The 23,037-nt window shown below is 46.3% G+C and overlaps 1 protein-coding gene across 1 annotated transcript in view; it reads right to left on the bottom strand.

Moving 5' to 3' along the window:
- LOC115185199 (serine/threonine-protein kinase ULK4-like) overlaps nt 1-23,037 on the bottom strand; it is a 121,388-nt gene that overhangs the window by 67,840 nt on the left and 30,511 nt on the right. Inside the window, exon 3 of the mRNA XM_029745708.1 lies at nt 12,194-12,360. Within this exon, the coding sequence (XP_029601568.1) occupies nt 12,194-12,360 (167 nt within the window). The remainder of the gene's footprint in view (nt 1-12,193; nt 12,361-23,037) is intronic.

Here is a 23,037-nt window from a genome sequence, read left to right as displayed (position 1 = left end):
TTAGACAGCTGTAACAGTGTTGTTTATGTTAGTACAGTAGAACAGTATTACTAGTCCTGTTGGACGGCTGTAACAGTGTTGTTTAGGTTAGTACAGTAGAACAGTATTACTAGTCCTGTTGGACAGCTGTAACAGTGTTGTTTAGGTTAGTACAGTAGAGCAGTATTACTAGTCCTGTTGGACAGCTGTAACAGTGTTGTTTAGGTTAGTACAGTAGAACAGTATTACTAGTCCAGTTGGACGGCTGTAACAGTGTTGTTTAGGTTAGTACAGTAGAACAGTATTACTAGTCCTGTTGGACGGCTGTAGCAGTGTTGTTTATGTTAGTACAGTAGAACAGTATTACCAGTCCTGTTGGACAGCTGTAACAGTGTTGTTTAGGTTAGTACTGCAGAACAATATTACTAGTCCTGTTGGACAGCTGTAGCAGTGTTGTTTAGGTTGGTACAGTAGAACAGTATTACTAGTCCTGTTGGACGGCTGTAACAGTGTTGTTTAGGTTGGTACAGTAGAACAGTATTACTAGTCCTGTTGGACGGCTGTAACAGTGTTGTTTAGTTTAGTACAGCTAGTACAGTAGAACAGTATTACTAGTCCTGTTGGACAGCTGTAACAGTGTTAAAGTTAGTACAGTAGAACAGTATTACTAGTCCTGTTGGACGGCTGTAGCAGTGTTGTTTAGATTAGTACAGTAGAACAGTATTACTAGTCCTGTTAGACAGCTGTAACAGTGTTGTTTATGTTAGTACAGTAGAACAGTATTACTAGTCCTGTTGGACAGCTGTAACAGTGTTGTTTAGTTTAGTACAGCTAGTACAGTAGAACAGTATTACTAGTCCTGTTGGACAGCTGTAACAGTGTTGTTTAGGTTAGTACAGTAGAACAGTATTACTAGTCCTGTTGGACGGCTGTAACAGTGTTGTTTAGGTTAGTACAGTAGAACAGTATTACTAGTCCTGTTAGACGGCTGTAACAGTGTTGTTTAGGTTAGTACAGTAGAACAGTATTACTAGTCCTGTTGGACAGCTGTAACAGTGTTGTTTATGTTAGTACAGTAGAACAGTATTACTAGTCCTGTTGGGCAGCTGTAGCAGTGTTGTTTAGATTAGTACAGTAGAACAGTATTAGTAGTCCTGTTGGACAGCTGTAACAGTGTTGTTTAGGTTAGTACAGTAGAACAGTATTACTCGTCCTGTTGGACGGCTGTAACAGTGTTGTTTAGGTTAGTACAGTAGAACAGTATTACTAGTCCTGTTAGACGGCTGTAACAGTGTTGTTTAGGTTAGTACAGTAGAACAGTATTACTAGTCCTGTTGGACAGCTGTAGCAGTGTTGTTTAGGTTAGTACAGTAGAACAGTATTACTAGTCCTGTTGGACAGCTGTAACAGTGTTGTTTATGTTAGTACAGTAGAACAGTATTACTTGTCCTGTTGGACAGCTGTAACAGTGTTGTTTAGGTTAGTACAGTAGAACAGTATTACTAGTCCTGTTAGACAGCTGTAACAGTGTTGTTTAGGTTAGTACAGTAGAACAGTATTACTAGTCCTGTTGGACAGCTGTAACAGTGTTGTTTAGATTAGTACAGTAGAACAGTATTACTAGTCCTGTTGGACGGCTGTAACAGTGTTGTTTAGGTTGGTACAGTAGTACAGTATCACTAGTCCTGTTGGACGGCTGTAACAGTGTTAAAGTTAGTACAGTAGAACAGTATTACTAGTCCTGTTGGACAGCTGTAACAGTGTTGTTTAGGTTAGTACAGTAGAGCAGTATTACTAGTCCTGTTGGACAGCTGTAACAGTGTTTATGTTAGTACAGTAGAACAGTATTACTAGTCCTGTTGGACAGCTGTAACAGTGTTAAAGTTAGTACAGTAGAACAGTATTACTAGTCCTGTTGGACAGCTGTAACAGTGTTGTTTAGGTTAGTACAGTAGAGCAGTATTACTAGTCCTGTTGGACGGCTGTAACAGTGTTAAAGTTAGTACAGTAGAACAGTATTACTAGTCCTGTTGGACAGCTGTAACAGTGTTGTTTAGATTAGTACAGTAGAACAGTATTACTAGTCCTGTTAGACAGCTGTAACAGTGTTGTTTAGGTTGGTACAGTAGAACAGTATTACTAGTCCTGTTGGACAGCTGTAACAGTGTTGTTTAGGTTAGTACAGTAGAACAGTATTACTAGTCCTGTTAGACAGCTGTAACAGTGTTGTTTAGGTTAGTACAGTAGAACAGTATTACTAGTCCTGTTAGACAGCTGTAACAGTGTTGTTTAGGTTAGTACAGTAGAGCAGTATTACTAGTCCTGTTGGACGGCTGTAACAGTGTTAAAGTTAGTACAGTAGAACAGTATTACTAGTCCTGTTGGACAGCTGTAACAGTGTTGTTTAGATTAGTACAGTAGAACAGTATTACTAGTCCTGTTAGACAGCTGTAACAGTGTTGTTTAGGTTGGTACAGTAGAACAGTATTACTAGTCCTGTTGGACAGCTGTAACAGTGTTGTTTAGGTTAGTACAGTAGAACAGTATTACTAGTCCTGTTAGACAGCTGTAACAGTGTTGTTTAGGTTGGTACAGTAGAACAGTATTACTAGTCCTGTTGGACGGCTGTAACAGTGTTAAAGTTAGTACAGTAGAACAGTATTACTAGTCCTGTTGGACAGCTGTAACAGTGTTGTTTAGGTTAGTACAGTAGAACAGTATTACTAGTCCTGTTAGACAGCTGTAACAGTGTTGAGGTTAGTACAGTAGAACAGTATTACTAGTCCTGTTAGACAGCTGTAACAGTGTTGTTTAGATTAGTACAGTAGAACAGTATTACTAGTCCTGTTAGACAGCTGTAACAGTGTTGAGGTTAGTACAGTAGAACAGTATTACTAGTCCTGTTAGACAGCTGTAACAGTGTTGTTTAGGTTAGTACAGTAGAACAGTATTACTAGTCCTGTTGGACAGCTGTAACAGTGTTGTTTATGTTAATACAGTAGAACAGTATTACTAGTTCTGTTGGACAGCTGTAACAGTGTTGTTTAGGTTAGTACAGTAGAGCAGTATTACTAGTCCTGTTAGACAGCTGTAACAGTGTTGTTTAGGTTGGTACAGTAGAACAGTATTACTAGTCCTGTTGGACGGCTGTAGCAGTGTTGTTTATGTTAGTACAGTAGAACAGTATTACTAGTCCTGTTAGACAGCTGTAACAGTGTTGTTTAGGTTAGTACAGTAGAACAGTATTAGTAGTCCTGTTGGACGGCTGTAACAGTGTTGTTTAGATTAGTACAGTAGAACAGTATTACTAGTCCTGTTGGATGGTTGTAACAGTGTTGTTTAGGTTAGTACAGTTAGTACAGTAGAACAGTATTACTAGTCCTGTTGGACGGCTGTAACAGTGTTGTTTACGTTAGTACAGTAGAACAGTATCACTAGTCCTGTTGGACAGCTGTAGCACCACTAGACTCCCCCTTAACATATTCAAATCTTCAAATCTCCTTTAAAACAAATGACTGGCCTTACAGCAGTCATTAAAAGCACCTTCTGGGAGGTAGATTTCATTTCTATGACAAACTGGCTTTTCCCTTTGGTGGATGGAAATAGATGTAGAACAAATCAAAATATGACCAAACAAGTCATTTTCAAATTTCTGTTTTCCGTGCAAAACTCATTCTACTGGTTGGTTGGGTTAGACTGAAAGACACACTCTCCATCTGGTTCTCTTCTGGTTTCTCAACCCCTCCCTCTCCTCTCCCTCCTTTTCTCTCTCCCTCCTCTCCTTTCCCCTCTGTCCTCTCCCTCCTCTCCTCTCACTCCCTCTTCTCCTTTCCCTCCTCTCTCTCTCTCTCGTTCCTTCTGAGGGACTGCTGGCTTATTTTAAGCAGGTTTTTCGGTCAGCACAAAACTTTGGGAAGGAAGATTGGCTGTCTGCAGTTAATGTGATTATTATTCCATGCTATTTTTTCAGCTCTTCTTCTTTTGCTTAATTGTGAAGCATGCTGAACTTTCTCGATTAACTTCCTCATCCATTTAAAATATTAATTCTGAGTGAATCTGAGAGAGAGAGAGAGAGAGAGAGAGAGAGCGAGACAACTTGAAGATGACACTGGGCACATATTCTTCCTTCCTTATCATTATTACCTAAATGAATTTGGTTTGTGCAGAAGCCCTTTTAATGAGCTTTGCATTTTTTCATTCCAGTGAGAGAATTGATTTCCATTATGTTATTCCCCTCTCCTCTCGTCTCCTCTGCTCTCCCAATGTTCGGGCTGCATAAATATGTATACCAGGAAGTGGAGGAAGGCTCTGTAGAGGACAACTAAAGCTAATGAGGGCCAGTGGGAGACAATGGAGTGTCCCTCGGGTGGGGGACCTTGTGGATCCTTAGTGTCTAAAAGATGAACTTCAATGGGATATATTTGCTTCTTACTGCTCATCCTACTGGAAGTTGAGACGAGGCAAATATATAAAATACAGTGCATTCAGAAAGCATTCAGACCACTTGACTTTTTCAACATTTTGTTATGTTACAGCATTAAATAGTTGTTTTCCCCTCCTCAATCTACACACAATGCCCCATAATGATGAAGCAAAAACAGGTTTTTATAAAAATGTATTAAAAAAAAAAAAACGGAAATATCACATTTACATAAATATTCAGATCTTTTACTCAGTACTTGTTGAAGCACCTCAAGTCTTCTTGAGTATGACGCTACAAGCTTGGCACAACTGTATTTGGGGAGTTGATCTCATTCTTCTCTGCAGATCCTCTCAAGTTCTGACAGGTTAGGAAGGAGAGCGTCGCTGCACAGTTATTTTTTTGGTCTCTCCAGAGATGTTCGATCAGGTTCAAGTCCGGACTCTGGCTGGGCTACTCAAGGACATTCAGAGACACTGTGAAGCACGGTGATGAGGTGTGATGGTGTGGGGGTGCTTTGCAAGGACCAAAAGGCTCCTCAACAGCTTCTACCTCCAAGCCATAAGACTGCTGAACAACTCCTAAAATAGCCACCGGACAATTTACATTGACCCCCCCCCTTTTGTACACTCACTGTTTGCTTGTTACCTATGCATAGTCACTTCGCCCCCACCTAGATGTACAGATTACCTCAACTAGCCTGTAGCCCCGCACACTGACTCGGTACCGGTGCCCCCTGTATATAGCCTCGTTATTGTTATTCTTATTGTGTTACTTTTATTATTACTTTTTATTTTAGTCTACTTCGTAAGAATGTTCTTCTTGAACTGCACTGTTGGTTAAGGGCTTGTAAGTAAGCATTTCACGGTAAAGTCTACACTTGTTGTATTCGGCGCATGTGACAAATACAATTTGATTTGAAGTGCTGCATCAGATGACCTGGCCTCCACAATCACCCGACCTCAACCCAATTGAGATGGTTTGGGATGAGTTGGACAGCAGAGTGAAGGAAAACAGCCAACAAGTGCTCAGCATATGTGGGAACTCCTTCAAGACGGTTGGAAAAGCATTCCAGGTGAAGTTGGTTGAGAGAATGCCAAGAGTGTGCAAAGCTGTCATCAAGGCAAAGGGTGGCTACTTTGAAGAACCTAAAATATATTTAGATTTGTTGAAGACTTTTTTGGTTACTACATGATTCCATATGTGTTATTTCATAGTTTTGATGTCTTCACAATTATTCTACAATGTAGAAAATAGTAAAAATAAAGAAAAACCCTTGAATGAGTAGGTGTGTCCAAACTTTTGACTGGTACTGTAAATTGTGGCAGGGGAGCATTGTCCGTGACCAGGGTGAAGTGGGTACCTAACAGGTAATACTTGAGAGTGTCTAGTGCCCACTTCACAGCTAGACACTCTTTCTCAACAATAGAGTACTTTTTTTCTCTAGGTATCAGCTTTCGGCTGATGTACATGATGGGGTGCTTCTCCCCATCGTGTATCTGGGACAGAACGGCCCCAGTCCCGTATCACATGCATCCGTCTGGACCATCATCGGCACCTGGAAATCGGGCGTTACGAGAATCGGATGGGAGACCAGCGCTTCTTTCAGGCGGCTGAACGCCGCTTCTGTCTCGTCCGTCCATTTCACTGTTTTCGGGAGGCGGGCCCTGGTTAGATCGGTGAGGGGGGAAGCTATAGCCACAAAGTTGGGGATAAACCCAGGCTGCCAATGGTACCTGCCAAAATCCTTTGGTCAGGTCAAGGGTGCTGATGTACCGGGCCTTTCCCAATCGGTCGATGAGCTCGTCCATCCTCGGCATGCTCTGGATAAGAGCGTCTGCTAAATGACTTAAATGTAAATGTAAATGTAGGCGTCGAACAAGCTTATGTCGTTCACACCCCGGAAATCATTACAGAAGCGTAGGCTACCGTCCGGTTTGGGCACCAACGCGATGGGGCTGCACCATGCACTGTGAGACTCTTCAACAACCCCCATCCTCAGCATAGCCTCCACTTCCTGTTTCACGGCCTTCCTTAGGGCCTCCAGAATCCGATATGGCCTCTTTCGTACCGTTTCCCTGGGCCGGGTACGGATGTGGTGTTCAATGAGGGTCGTGCGGCCTGGCTTCTCGGAGAACACCGCCGTGTTCCGATCGACAAGCTCCCTGAGCTCTTGCTTCTGGGCTGGGTCGAGGTCCTCATTGCTCGGGTCCACCACTGGTACCGTTGGCGTCCTGGGTCTCGACCATAACACGGCAAGGCTGTCCTCTTGTGCCACTTCTTCAACAGGTTCACGTGGTAAATCTGTTGGGGTTTATGTCTCCCCAGCTGCCGTACGCGGTAATTGACAGGTCCCAGCTTCTCGATCACCTCGTATGGCCCGTGCCATGTTGCCAGGAACTTCATTTCGGCCGTGGAGATTAAGACCAATAACCTGTCTCCCACCTGGAATTCTCGGGGCTGGGCTCTCCGATTGTAGACCTGGGCTTGGGCGCATTGGGCCTTCTCCATATGTTCCCTCATGTCTGGCCATATGGCTGTCATCCGCTCCCTCATCGTCTCCACGTGCTCTACCACTCTGCGTAAGGCGGTTGGTTGGGCTTCCCACACCTCCTTGGTGAGGTCCAGTAGGCCTCGTGGCCTCCTCCTGTAGAGGAGTTTGAAAGGGGAAAACCCAGTGGAGGACTGGGGTACTTCTCGGATTGAGAACATTAGGTGGGGTAGTAGCTGGTCCCAGTTCTTCCCATCCTGCTTGATGACCTTCCGCAGCATTTGTTTGAGCATTTTATTGAACCGCTCGACGAGCCCATCCGTCTGCGGGTGGAAGACGGAGGTCCGGATCGGCTTGATCTGCAGGAGAGCACACAAATCTTTCATTAGGCGGTACATAAACTCAGTACCTTGGTCTGTCAGGATCTCGTTCGGGATGCCCACCCGGCTAAAGAGGTGGAACAGCTCCCGGGCGATTCCCTTGGATACCGCCCGTAGGGGAATGGCCTCAGGATACCGGGTGGCATAGTCCACTATTACCAGGATGTACCGGTGTCCTCGTGCTGTTTTTACCAGGGGTCCCACTATGTCCATGGCGATGCGTTCAAAGGGCACCCCAATGATCGGTAGGAGGACCAGTGGGTTTCGGAAGTGTGCCTTTGGGGCAGTCATTTGACACTCCGGGCAGCTGCGACAGTAATCTTCCACGGCCCTCCTCATCCCGGGCCAGTGGAACCGGGCGGGGATCCGTTCCCGGGTCTTCTCCATTTCCAGGTGGGCCCCCAACAGGTGGGTGCGGGCCAGCTGAAGAACGGTTCCCACGTACCGTCGGGGCAGCAACAATACCTCTCGAAGTTCCCCCTGTTGGCGCGACACCTGATACAAAAGGTTATTCTTGATTTGGAAATGGGGGTATCGCCAGTCACTCGTCCCCGGAAGTAGCTGTCCATCCACTGCTATCACTTGGGCTGTGGCGGCTTTCAAGTTAGGATCCTCCCAACGGGCCGTCCCGAATTGTCCCCTCAGTTGGCCCCCAGGGGGTGTCTCGACTGGCCCCTCGAAATCGAGGAGGGGGAGGCTGGGCTCTTCCTCCGTGGTTCCCTAAGGGGGTCGGGTTCCGGCACCCGCTCCGGACCGTAGATACAGGTTGATCAACCGTTTGCTTCCGGGCCGCACAGGCGATGGGTCGCTCTCATCTTCGGCCGGCTCGTACCTTCTTCCTCAGCTCGTGCCCCCACAGGGCCGCGAACAGCGGACAATCTTGTCCCAGTAGGAGAGGTATTGGCAACTCTGTTATTGCACCCACCATCATCTGGCAGTTCCCTTGTGATGTCACGATGTTGGCTCATACGGTTGGATACCGCTTTGTGTCCCAGTGAAAACAGGAAATGGACATATCCCTACCACGTTCAGTATCCTGGTTCAGCAGGCTCGTGGTTATGAGGGTAACCAGAGCTTCTGTGTCGTGTCCGTCAACCTTCACCGGGACCATGGGTGCAGTTGATTCGTGGTGTGCCCAACAGGAGGTGACGCAGTTCACTGCATGACCCACCTCGCCTCCGGGGCTTGCTGATGGCATTGACTTCTCTTGAGCCGGGCAATTCCAGGCAGTGTGCCCCCGGGCGCCACACTCAAAACACCTTCTTTGGTCTCCATCTACCTGGGGTCGTCGGTGGTGGGTCGGCCCTACCCCAGTCGTCTCTCCACGGGTTTGCGGTCTCTTGGCCCTGCCGACTGTTGGTTCGGGGTACACAGCAGTGGGGCTGTCCTTCCGACTCCTCGAACAGGACGCCGACTCAGCCCGGCTTCCACTCAGCAGGGCCCGAGGGTTCTGATGCGTCTCCACTGCTTCCAGGAGGCCCTCCAAGGTCTGGGGCGTGCATAGACTCGCTGCCCTCTTCATGTCGTGGGGTAGTGCCCGTAGGAAGCAATCCAGGACCACTTTGTCTAGGATGGAGAGGGTGGATACATCGGTTAGGAGCCACCTCCTGGTGACTCGCAGTAGGTCACTCATCTGGGCTCGGGGGATGCGTCGGCTACGAACCTCCAGTCGTGGAATAGTTGAGCCCGATGGGCCAGGCTGTACCCGTAGCGGCTGAGTATCTCCCGTTTGAGTCCGTCATAGTTAGCCGCCTGTTCATCGTTCAGGTCCCAATAGGCCTTTTGGGCATTCCCACTTCTGCCTTGGTCATCCTTCCCGTAGTGCTGTCCATTCAAATGTACAGAGGTAGGTTTTGATGTCATCATCTTCTGTTAGCTTGATTAAAAACTTGTTTGGATGTGATTCAGTAGACGCTCCTCCTTGTAGCTTCCTGATTTCCTCAACAAAGCGGACGTTTTGTAGCCACTGTTCCTCCAGCGTTCGTTCCTGAACCGCCTGTTGGGCTTGTTGGGCGCGGATGAACTGAGCTATCAACTCGTCCATGCTGATGCTGTGTAAACGTCAACCCTGATCTGACTACATTATCAGAATGCCTGCATTCTCCACCAATTGTGGCAGACCAGGGGGTTGGGTCAAAATATTTACACAGATCAGACACGGACAGAGTAGGATTAGCTCAGTTTCAAAGGTGTTTATTAAAATAAAAGTCCAAAAGAAAAGAATAGGTCTCCCCCAAGAGACCCTCTCCATGATACCGTCTTCTGGGCTCCGGGTCTTGCTGTATCCTGTGGGGGTCAAAAACTGAACTCCCTCCTGTTACCGTCCCCAACTATACGGGAGTCCTTTCCTCCCCCAGTCTCTCCCTTGTGTGCTGCCCTTCTGGCAGCTTTATGCGACTTGTACAGCTGGTGAGCAATCAGCCCTTGATTACTCACCAATCCCCAATCAGTCCGAATTAGTCCTGGCCGGAGAGCCCGTCAAAACCTGGCACGTCCAGCAGATGGAGCCATCGCCTCGTGATGTATACTCCGTCTGTCACCAGGCCTTGATGAGTCTCCCCCTGGTGGCTGACATTCTGTACGCCACAAAATATAGCTACTTCCTCACTGTGAGTCACCTAGATGTGATAGGTGGACATTGAGTGCCCTACACACACACACTCAAGCCCTCTGCCAACGCACGCACACATGCATAGACATGTAGAATCAGGAATTCCCCAGGGCAGCTGTCTAGGCCCCTTACCTTTTCATTCTTTACTAATGACATGCCACTGGCTTTGAGTAAAGCCAGTGTGTCTATGTATGCGGATGACTCAACATTATACACGTCAGCTACTACAGCGACTGAAATGATTGCAACACTTAACAAAGAGCTGCAGTTAGTTTCAGAATGGGTGGCAAGTAATAAGTTAATCCTAAATATTTCAAAAACTAAAAGCATTGTTTTTGGGACAAATCATTCACTAAACTTCAACTAAATCTTGTAATTAATAATGTGGAAATTGAGCAAGTTGAGGTGACTAAACTGCTTGGAGTAACCCTGGATTATAAACGGTCATGGTCAAAACATATTGATACAACAGTAGCTAAGATTGGGAGAAGCCTGTCCATAATAAAGTGCTGCTCTGCCTTCTTAACAGCACTATCAACAAGGCAGGTCCTACAAGTCCTAGTTTTGTCTCACCTGGACTACTGTTCAGTCGTGTGGTCAGGTGCCACAAAGAGGGACTTAGGAAAATTAGAATTGGCTCAGAAGAGGGCAGCACGGCTGGCCCTTAAAAGTACATAGGAAGCTAACATTAATGATATGCATGTCAATCTCTCATGGCTCAAAGTGGAAGAGAGATTGACTTCATCACTACCGTAAATTCCGGACTATAAGCCGCAACTTTTTTCCCAGCTTAGAACCCCGCGGCTTAAACAATGACGCGGCTAATATATGGATTTTTCCCGCTTTCAATTTTTTTTTCTCTAAAAAAACACATTCTGTGACGTGCTCAGTTTTTTGGCGGCATGAAGCTTTCATTAGACCAATGAAATTGCCGAACGGGTTAAGGTCAAACAACTTTTTTGTTTACTGTTTAGATTAAATTGAGCGCTCTCAAACTTCCCATCATTCTGATTACGGTAGTCATTTTGTCACCCTCATCATGGCAAAGACACGGAGAAATGCATATGATGCAGCTTTCAAGTTGAAGGCGATTGATCTGGCTGTTGGAAAAGGAAATAGAGCTGCTGCACGGGAGCTTGGTCTTAATGAGTCGATGATAAGACGTTGGAAACAGCAGCGTGAGGAATTGACTCAGTGCAAAAAGACAACTAAAGCTTACTGCAAATGTTTTATTTTTTGTTACAAGTCGTGTTTCGTTAAAGCCTATTTATTTTTGTTACAAGCCGTGTTTCGTTAAAGCCTATTTATTTTTGTTACAAGCCGTGTTTCGTTAAAGCCTGTGTAAAGTTCATTTGTTTCAATGTACCGGTAGGCACCTGCGGCTTATAGACATGTGCGGCTTATTTATGTTCAAAATAATATATTTTTTTAAATTCAGTGGGTGCGGCTTATATTCAGGTGCGCTTAGTAGTCCGGAAATTACGGTACTTGTTTTTGTAAGAAGTGTTGACTAATGTGGATCCCAAACAACCCACCCACCCACCCACCCCCACACACACCCACCCACCCACCCACCCACCCACCCACCCACCCACCCACCCACCCCCACACACACACACACACACACACACACACACACACACTCCCCAGCCTGTTCTAAAAGAGATTATGGATACAGGTAGGGTTGCATGATATGGGCCAAAAATCTAATTGTGATTTTCTTACCAAATATTGGGATTGCGATTTTCTTACCAAATATTGCGATTTGACATGCGATATACACCAAAACCCTTGAGTGAACTGTTGGAATCATAGAAATAGAATGATTTATATTAAGACGCAAAGTGAAAAGCAGCATCGCTCTTGTTAGAAACAATCTGTTGACTGCAATGACCTAACAGAGCAGCATGCAAACATAGAACGACTCTAACAGGAAAGAGGAGGAGCTGCGCAAACATAGAACGACTCTAACAGGAAGGAGGAGGAGCTGTGCAAACATACAACGACTCTAACAGGAAGGAGGAGGAGCTGTGCAAACATAGAACGACTAACAGGAAGGAGGAGGAGCTGTGCTGCTTGAGTGACAGGGGGCGGGGCTTGGTATGTGTGGGAAGCAGCCCCAAGAGAAAGGGAGAGAGACGACAAACAGAGTAAATGATGAAAACAGGGTATTGGTAGGTACCCTGTTTTAGGTAGGTACCCTGTTCAAGGTATTGCATGCAATATGGATCTCTTGCGATATGGATATTGCACATGATTCCGATGTGAAGTGGAGTAATTGTGCAGCCCTAGATACTGTACGTTTAGCATACCTGGAGTGCAATGCGCACCACTCTGGATGTGCTGGTCAGTACATTGTGCAGAGTGTCCAGTAGAGACAACAGGAGATCATGGCTACTCTTCCTCCCAGGCCTCTCCTCTCTCTCCACGTACAGGACGGCTGCCTCACTGAAAACACTGCAGACCACCTCCACCAGACCTGAATAAAACACAACACACACAGCATGAAGGATGACCAGACCTGAATAAAACACAACACACACAGCATGAACGATGACCAGACCTGAATAAAACACAACACACACAGCATGAAGGATGACCAGACCTGAGTAAAACACAACACACACAGCATGAAGGATGACCAGACCTGAATAAAACACAACACACACAGCATGAAGGATGACCAGACCTGAATAAAACACAACACACACAGCATGAACGATGACCAGACCTGAATAAAACACAACACACACAGCATGAAGGATGACCAGACCTGAGTAAAACACAACACACACAGCATGAAGGATGACCAGACCTGAATAAAACACAACACACACAGCATGAAGGATGACCAGACCTGAATAAAACACAACACACAGCATGAAGGATGACCAGACCTGAGTAAAACACAACACACACAGCATGAAGGATGACCAGACCTGAATAAAACACAACACACAGCATGAAGGATGACCAGACCTGAGTAAAACAACACACACAGCATGAAGGATGACCAGACCTGAGTAAAACACAACACACACAGCATGAAGGATGACCAAACCTGAGTAAAACACAACACACACAGCATGAAGGATGACCAGACCTGAATAAAACACAACACACACAGCATGAAGGATGACCAGACCTGAATAAAACACAACACACACAGCATGAAGGATGACCAGACCTGAGTAAAACACAACACACACAGCATGAAGGATGACCAGACCTGAGTAAAACACAACACACACAGCATGAAGGATGACCAGACCTGAGTAAAACACAACACACACAGCATGAAGGATGATCAGACCTGAGTAAAACACAACACACACAAGATGAAGAGGATCAAACAAGGGCTGTGTCCCAAATAGCCTCATATTCCCTATATAGTGCACTACTTTTGACCAGAGCCCTATGGGAATAGGGTGCCATTTGGAACACAAACAAGAGGCTTTAGCTGGTCCCAGAGGACATAAATACCAAGAACCAATGGCTCCACCACACAGAGTTTTAAAGTACAAGCTGGTGTTTTACAAGGCCTCAATACAACTCACTCTACTTAAAGTGAAGTTGCACTTCTCTTCCATTGATGAAGTACATGAACCAGTTTCAGGCCTTGAGAGAAGGCCCTTTATGATACATCACAGAGAGTAGCTCTCTGACTGATGGGCTACTTCCTCCAGTATGAGCTATACAGGATATTAGATCATACAGTGGGGAGAACAAGTATTTGATACACTGCCGATTTTACAGGTTTTCCTACTTACAAAGCACGTAGAGGTCTGTAATTTTTAGGAGGAGGGCTTCTTAAAGTAAAACTAACAGGTCTGTGAGAGCCGGAATTCTTTCTGGTTGGTAGGTGATCAAATACTTATGTCATGCAATAAAATGCAAATTAATTACTTAAAAATCATACAATGTGATTTTTTGGATTTTGTTTTAGATTCCGTCTCTCACAGTTGAAGTGTACCTATGATAAAAATTACAGACTCTACATGCTTTATAAGTAGGAAAACCTGCAAAATCGTCAGTGTATCAAATACTTGTTCTCCCCACTGTATATAAACCTCAAGATGCTGCCATTAGTAACAAAATTATGCTAGAATATAGACTAATAATGACAGAAAACGTAAATGCGAACTGGGTGCTTTTTGCACATGGAGGATGCCCCTCCAGACATTCTGTATGATACAGTTATATCACTGAGTTACAAATCATACTTCTCCTCCATCCCAATTACTACAGAAAGATATCTCTTTCCGCTGACACAAAACCTTTGCCTTCTCCTGTCTAGTGCTTTATTTGCCATGCCTTGTTAAAATATTAAGAGTGTATGAATAATCTGCTTCGTCTTTAAATACAGAATAACCTTTTCAGACAGTTTCTCAAGAGCGCTCTTCTCTGTCTGACCTGTCACCCCGGATCACGGCAGATAGTTGAACCCTGTGCTGCCATCTGAGAGCTACGCTCTCTCCACAATAAACACCTGAGTCTTCAGTGGAACCATCCGGCTTTGAATAGATAGGTACACCTACCAAGGGAGAATGACAGTGATAATATGATACATCATTATGTGTCATCTGGAATACAATGAGCAAGCAGATTTCACCTTGACAAAAATCACCTGACAACAATAAACCATGCAGTCAAAAAAACCTCCCAGTTTTACATAAAAAAAATGTGAAGGATGGTATAAACATCCTCAGAAAATAACTAGGCTTAAATATATTCAGAATAGATTTGCCTGAGAAAAATGAACTCAATGTTGGGCAGATAGTCTGATTGCTCAACAAACTGGCTACGGCAGGATGGCTGTATTAGTGCTGCTTCAGAGGAAATGATGAAAGGAGTAGAGAGAGAGAGAGAGTGAAACAGAGTGAGAGAAGGGGGAGAGTGAATTAGAGAGAGAGGGGGGAGAGAGCGAGAGGAGACAGAGAAAGGCATACAGACGGACAGAGGGCCAGTGAGAGTGGCGTCCATATTCAATGTACTGCGGAGAACCATTCTGATGAATAATATCCCGATGATGAATAATAATACAAAACAGTCTTCAACAGCGCTCCTCTCCCTATAGGAAGACTCTTCTTCAATAAGAGTGTTTTTTTGGTTTTGTATTTATACTTTTTACCCCTTTTTCTCCCCAATTTTGTGATATCAAATTGGTAGTTACAGTCTTGTCCCATCGCTGCAACTCCCGGACTTGGGAGAGGCGAAGGTCGAGAGCCATGCGTCCTCCGAAACACGACCCGCCAAGCCGCACTGCTTCTTGACACAATGCCTGCTTAACCCGGAAGCCAACGCACCAATGTGTCGGAGTAAACACACTACAGCTGGTGACCGTGTCAGCGTGCACTCCGCCCGGCCCGCCACAGGAGTTGCTAGACAGCGATGGGACAAGGACATCCCGGCCGGCCAAACCCTCCACCAACCCGGACGACGCTGGGCCAATTGTGCGTCGCCTCAACGGTCTCCCGGTCGCAGCCGGCTGAGACACAGCCTGGGATCAAATCCGGGTCTGTAGTGACGCCGCTAGCACTGCCTTACACCGCTGAGCCACTCGGGAGGCCCTTAAGAGTGTCTTTTACCTGGAAATGGGAGGGGTTATAACCACGCTAATGAGAGTACCTGACAACAACCCTTCTGCCTGCCTGCCTGTCTATCGGTTTGTTTGTCTTTCTGTATGTCTTCCTGTCTGCCTGTCTGTTTGCCTGTCCGTCTGCCTGTCTCAAATCAAATCAAATGTATTTGTCACATGCAAGTGTAGCGAAATGCTTGTGCTTCTAGTTCCGACCATGCAGTAATATCGAACAAGTAATCTACCAATTCCACAACAACTACCTTGTACACACAAGTGTAAAGGAATGAATACGAATATGTACATAAAAATATATAAATGAGTGATGGCCGAACGGCATAGGCAAGATGTAATAGATGGTATGGAGTACAGTATATATACTGCTCAAAAAAATAAAGGGAACACTTAAACAACACAATGTAAGTCCAAGTCAATCACACTTCTGTGAAATCAAACTGTCCACTTAGGAAGCAACACTGATTGACAATAAGTTTCACATGCTGTTGTGCAAATGGAATAGACAACAGGTGGAAATTATAGGCAATAAGCAAGACACCCCCAATAAAGGAGTGGTTCATCAGGTGGTGACCACAGACCACTTCTCAGTTCCTATGCTTCCTGGCTGATGTTTTGGTCACTTTTGAATGCTGGCGGTGCTTTCACTCTAGTGGTAGCATGAGACGGAGTCTACAACCCACACAAGTGGCTCAGGTAGTGCAGCTCATCCAGGATGGCACATCAATGCGAGCTGTGGCAAGGTTTGCTGTGTCTGTCAGCGTAGTGTCCAGAGCATGGAGGCGCTACCAGGAGACAGGCCAGTACATCAGGAGACGTGGAGGAGGCAGTAGGAGGGCAACAACCCAGCAGCAGGACCGCTACCTCCGCCTTTGTGCAAGGAGGAGCAGGAGGAGCACTGCCAGAGCCCTGCAACATGACCTCCAGCAGGCCACAAATGTGCATGTGTCTGCTCAAACGGTCAGAAACAGACTCCGTGAGGGTGGTATGAGGGCCCGACGTCCACAGGTGGGGGTTGTGCTTACAGCCCAACACCATGCAGGACGTTTGGCATTTGCCAGAGAACACCAAGATTGGCAAATTCGCCACTGGCGCCCTGTGCTCTTCACAGATGAAAGCAGGTTCACACTGAGCACATGTGACAGAGTGACAGAGTCTGGAGACGCCGTGGAGAACGTTCTGCTGCCTGCAACATCCTCCAGCATGACCGGTTTGGCGGTGGGTCAGTCATGGTGTGGGGTGGCATTTCTTTGGGGGGCCGCACAGCCCTCCATGTGCTCGCCAGAGGTAGCCTGACTGCCATTAGGTACAGAGATGACATCCTCAGACCCCTTGTGAGACCATATGCTGGTGCGGTTGGCCCTGGGTTCCTCCTAATGCAAGACAATGCTAGACCTCATGTGGCTGGAGTGTGTCAGCAGTTCCTGCAAGAGGAAGGCATTGATGCTATGGACTGGCCCGCCCGTTCCCCAGACCTGAATCCAATGGAGCACATCTGGGACATCATGTCTCGCTCCATCCACCAACGCCACGTTGCACCACAGACTGTCCAGGAGTTGGCGGATGCTTTAGTCCAGGTCTGGGAGGAGATCCCTCAGGAGACCATCCGCCACCTCATCAGGAGCATGCCCAGGCGTTGTAGGGAGGTCATACAGGCACGTGGAGGCCACACACACTACTGAGCCTCATTTTGACTTGTTTTAAGGACATTACATCAAAGTTGGATCAGCCTGTAGTGTGGTTTTCCACTTTAATTTTGAGTGTGACTCCAAATCCAGACCTCCATGGGTTGATAAATTGGATTTCCATTGATTATTTTTGTGTGATTTTGTTGTCAGCACATTCAACTATGTAAAGAAAAAAATATTTAATAAGATTATTTATTTCATTCAGATCTAGGATGTGTTGTTTAAGTGTTCCCTTTATTTTTTTGAGCAGTGTACATATGAGATGAGTATTGTAGGGTATGAAAACATATAACACGGCATTGTTTAAGGTGGCTAGTGATACATTACATCAGGATGGCATAGAGTACAGTATATACATATGAGATGAGTAATGTAGGTTATGAAAACATTAAATAAAGTGGCATTGTTTAAAGTGGCTAGTGATACATCTAATAATACATCAAGATGGCAAGATGCAGTAGATGGTATAGCGTGCAGTATATACATATCAGATGAATAATGTAGGTTATGTAAACATTATCTAATATAAATAATATAAAGTGGCAAGTGATAAATTGATTACATCAATTTTCCCATTATTAAAGTGGCTTGAGTTGAGTCAGTATGTTGGCAGCAGCCACTCAATGTTAGTGATGGCTGTTTAACAGTCTGATGGCCTTGAGATAGAAGCTGTTTTTCAGTCTCTCGGTTCCAGCTTTGATGCACCTGTACTGACCTCGCCTTCTGGATGATAGCGGAGTGAACAGGTAGTGGCTCGGGTGGTTGCTGTCCTTGATGATCTTTTTGGCCTTCCTGTGACATCGGGTGGTGTAGGTGTCCTGGACGGCAGGTAGTTTGCACCCGGTGATGCGTTGTGCAGACCTCACTACCCTCTGGAGAGCCTTCCGGTTATGGGCGGAGCAGCTGCCGTACCAGGCGGTGATACAGCCCGACAGGATGCTCTCGATTGTGCATCTGTAAAAGGTTGTGAGTGTTTTTGGTGACAAGCCAAATTTCTTCAGCCTCCTGAGGTTGAAGAGGCGCTGCTGCGCCTTCTTCACCACGCTGTCTGTGTGGGTGGACCATTTCAGTTTGTCCGTGATGTGTACGCCGAGGAACTTAAAACTCTCCACTACTGTCCCGTCAATGTAGATAGGGGGCTGCTCCCTCTGCTGTTTCCCGAAGTCCACGATCATCTCTTTTGTTTTGTTGACATTGAGTGCAAGGTTATTTTCCTGACACCACACTCCGAGGGCCCTCACCTCCTCCCTGTAGGCCATCTCGTCGTTGTTGGTAATCAGGCCTACCACTGTAGTGTCGTCTGCAAACTTGATGATTGAGTTGGATGCGTGCATGGCCACGCAGTCGTGGGTGAACAGGGAGTACAGGAGAGGGCTGAGAACGCACCCTTGTGGGGACCCAGTGTTGAGGATCAGCGGGGTGGAGATGTTGTTACCTACCCTCACCACCTGGGGGCGGCCCGCCAGGGAGTCCAGGACCCAGTTGCACAGGGCGGGGTCGAGACCCAGGGTCTCGAGCTTAATGACGAGTTTGGAGGTTACTATGGTGTTAAATGCTGAGCTGTAATCGATGAACAGCATTCTTACATAGGTATTCCTCTTGTCCAGAAGGGTTAGGGCGGTGTGATGGCGATTGCGTCATCTGTGGACCAATTGGGTCGGAAAGCAAATTGGAGTGGGTCTAGGGTGTCAGGTAGGGTGGAGGTGATATGATCCTTGACTAGTCTCTCAAAGCACTTCATGATGATGGAAGTGAGTGTTACGGGCGGTAATCGTTTAGCTTAGTTACCTTAGCTTTCTTGGGAACAGGAACAATGGTGGCCCTCTGGAAGCATGTGGGGACAACAGACTGGGATAAGGATTGATTGAATATGTCTGTAAACACACCAGCCAGCTGGTCTGCGCATGGTCTGAGGACGCGGCCGGGGATGCCGTCTGGTCCGGCAGCCTTGCGAGGGTTAACATGTTTAAATGTTTTACTCACGTTGGCTGCAGTGAAGGAGAGCCCGCAGGTTTTGGTAGCGGGCCGTGTTAGTGGCACTGTATTGTCCTCAAAGCAAGCCAAAAAGTTGTTTAGTCTGTCTGGGAGCAAGGCATCGTGTTCCGCGACGGGGCTGATTTTTCTTTTGTAGTCCGTGATTGACTGTAGACCCTGCCACATACCTCTCGTGTCTGAGCCATTGAATTGCGACTCCACTTTGTCTCTGTACTGACGCTTAGCTTGTTTGATTGCCTTGCGGAGGGAATAGCTACACTGTTTGTATTCGGTCATGTTTCCGGTCACTTTGCCCTGATTAAAAGCAGTGGTTCGCGCGTTCAGTTTTGCGCGAATGCTTTGGCCAGGGAATGTTTTAATAGACGTTGTTGGTACGACATCACCGGTGCACTTGTTAATGAACTCGCACACCGAGTCAGCGTATTCGTCAATGTTGTTGTTCGCAGCAACAACAATATCCCAGTCCACGTGATTGAAGCAATCTTGAAGCGTGGAATCCGATTGATCGGACCAGCTTTGAACAGACCTGAGGGCGGGAGCTTCCTGTTTTAGTTTCTGTCTACAGGCTGGGAGCAACAAAATGGAGTCGTGGACAGCTTTTCCAAAGGGAGGGCGGGGGAGGGCCTTATATGCGTCGCGGAAATTAGAATAACAGTGGTCTAGGGTTTTGCCCGCCCTGGTAGCACAACCGATATGCTGATAGAATTTGGGGAGCCTTGTTTTCAGATTAGCATTGTTAAAATCCCCGGCTACAATAAATGCAGCCTCAGGATATGTGGTTTCCAGTTTACATAGAGTCCAATGAAGTTCTTTCAGGGCCGTCGATGTGTCTGCTTGGGGGGGGCGATATACACGACTGTGATTATAATTGAAGAGAATTCTCTTGGTAGATAATGCGGTCGGCATTTGATTGTGAGGAATTCTAAGTCAGGTGAACAAAATGACTTGAGTTCCTGTATGAGCACACCACGTCTCGTTAATCATAAGGCTTACACCCCCACCCTTCTTCTTACCAGAGAGATGCTTGTTTCTTTCGGCGCGATGCGTGAAGAAACCAGGTGGCTGTACCGACTCAGATACGGTGTCTCGAGTGAGCCATGTTTCCGTGAAACAAAGAACGTTACAGTCTCGGATGTCTCTCTGGAATGCTACCCTCGCTCAGATTTCGTCTACCTTGTTGTCAAGAGACTGGACATTGGCGAGTAGTATGCTCGGGAGCGGTGCGTGATGTGCCCGTCTACGGAGCCTGACCAGAAGACCGCTCCGTCTGCCCCTTCTTCTACGGCGTCGTTGTTTTTGGTCGCCTGCTGGATTCCAATCCATTGTCCTGGGTGGTGGTCCAAACAGAGGATGCGCTTCGGGAAAGTCGTATTTCTGGTCGTAATGTTGGTTAGTTGACGTTGCTCTTATATCCAATAGTTCCTCCCGACTGTATGTAGTAAAACCTAAGATTACCTGCGGTAACAATGTAAGAAATAACAAATAAAAAAGCTAAATACTGCATAGTTTCCTAGGAACGCGAAGCGAGGCGGCCATCTTTGTCGGCGCCGTCTGTCTGTCTGTCCGTATAGCTATCTATCTGCCTGCCTGCTGAGAAACACACAAAGGCCGTACTAGAGAATGAAGGGCTCGCTGGAAAAGGTCTGTGTGTGGGTAGAGTACACGTGTGTGTGCCTGGCTATATTCAAGCCTCTCCATGAACGACAAGGTTCTTCTGGAAGTGTTGTGTTTTGACTGTGTGGTGACCTGAGGCAGCAAGACTGTTTATCTGTGTTTACCACTCAAGGCTTTTTGGAAGGAGACATTTGTCAGTGTTTCTGTTTTTCTTTCTCTCTCGCTCTCTCTCTCACGCTCTCTCTCTCACTCTGCATTTCTGAAGATAACTCATGAATATCTCCACAATGCCTTGCATTATGCCACGGACAATATAATTACTGTGGTGAATGGCCTAAACACCAGGCAGAAAGGCAGACAGGCGGGACATTGTCCTTTACAGTTCAGGGAAGCTATCCAGATCTCAACAGAAAGCTTTAGCTGCCATAGTGAAACGTAATAGGATGAATGGCTCGCGACAATTAAATGACTATGTCTGAATAAACCCCTCAGAGAAACAGATACTTGACTGTAGGTCTGAATAAAGCCCTCAGAGAAACAGATACTTGACTGTAGATCTGAATAAACCCCTCAGAGAAACAGATACTTGACTGTTGGTCTGAATTAACCCCTCAGAGAAACAGATACTTGACTGTAGGTCTGAATAAAGCCCTCAGAGAAACAGATACTTGACTGTTGGTCTGAATAAACCCCTCAGAGAAACAGATACTTGACTGTTGGTCTGAATTAACCCCTCAGAGAAACAGATACTTGACTGTAGGTCTGAATAAAGCCCTCAGAGAAACAGATACTTGACTGTTGGTCTGAATAAAGCCCTCAGAGAAACAGATACTTGACTGTTGGTCTGAATAAACCCCTCAGAGAAACAGATACTTGACTGTAGGTCTGAATAAAGCCCTCAGAGAAACAGATACTTCGTGCACTGTATACAATATACACAGAGTGTATAAAACATTAGGAACACCTTCCTAATATTGAGTTGCACCTTCTTTTGCCCTCAGAATAGCCTCAATTCATCAGGGCATGGACTCTACAAGGTGTTGAAAGCGTTTCACAGGGATGCTGGCCCATGTTGACTCCAATGCTTCCCACAGTTGTCAAGTTGACTGGATGTCCTTTGGGTGGTGGACCATTCTTGATACACACGGGAAACTGTTGAGCATGAAAAACCCAGCAGCGTTGCAGTTCTTTACAAACTCAAACCAGTGCACCTGGCAGCTACTACCATACTCCATTCAAAGGCACTTAAATCTTTTGTCCACAAACACAATCCATGTCTCAATTGACTCAAGACTTAAAAATCCTTCTTTGACCTGTCTCCTCCCCTTCATCTACACTGATTGAAATGGATTTAACAAGTGACATCAATAAGGGATCATAGCTTTCACCTGGATTCACCTGGTCAGTCTATGTCATGGACAGACACTCAGTGTATTAAAACACAACAAGCAGACTGGCTGTTGTGCTGCTACTCTACTTCCTCGTGCATGGCTCCGCACGGCACTACAGAGCACTCCCAGGGGCCCCTTATCTCCACGCTGGCCAATTAGAAAACTCATCTCATCCACTCACCGGCTGTCTCTCTCTCTCTCTCTCACAACCGGCCCTGCCGCGTTCGTCCACTCTCCCTCAGTCTCTCTCTCTCTCTCAAAAGAAGCCAATTATGCCAGTTTTCCCCTGCCTGCGTTTTCGTGAGCCTGATCTGGAGTGGGCCACTAGCACAGCCAGAGACGGAGACAGAGAAAGGAGAGCTGCTAGAGATAGCTCTAATTACCAGGGCTATATTTAGTGCTGGGTCAACACATTCCTCAAAAAAGGACCTGATTGGTGCATATTGATGCTGACTTCATAAAGTCACTCGCAAGTGACCCCCCTGTAATGAGAAGGGTAAAGGAGGAAAGAGAGGAAGTCTCCCCCTATTTTGAAGGACGAACGTCGAGCCCCGGAGTGGAAGTGGTATTCCTATTGGTTGACAGGGGGAGGTGGATGGCGGGGAGCGGGGCTTTTGTTGACAGACTGAGGGGTTTCCTCTTTCCTGTTCTGCTAGGTAGCAATTACAGCCAGGGAACTGAAAGCTTTCTGACACTCACACCTATAATTCACAGGGCCCCAGCCCTGCGCTCCAGCATGATGCAACATGCAGACAAAATACAGTTACTGACACAAACAGAGGTACGAACCGTTTGACACACCTGCAAAACTCCACCACAGCTGCAGAGTAGACTCTCCCGTAGCTAACAGCTAACCCATTTCCATAGCATTCTGA

This window comes from Salmo trutta, chromosome 3, assembly GCF_901001165.1.
Source record: "Salmo trutta chromosome 3, fSalTru1.1, whole genome shotgun sequence".
NCBI lineage: Eukaryota > Metazoa > Chordata > Actinopteri > Salmoniformes > Salmonidae > Salmo > Salmo trutta.
This window is presented reverse-complemented; position numbering and strand designations above follow the sequence as displayed.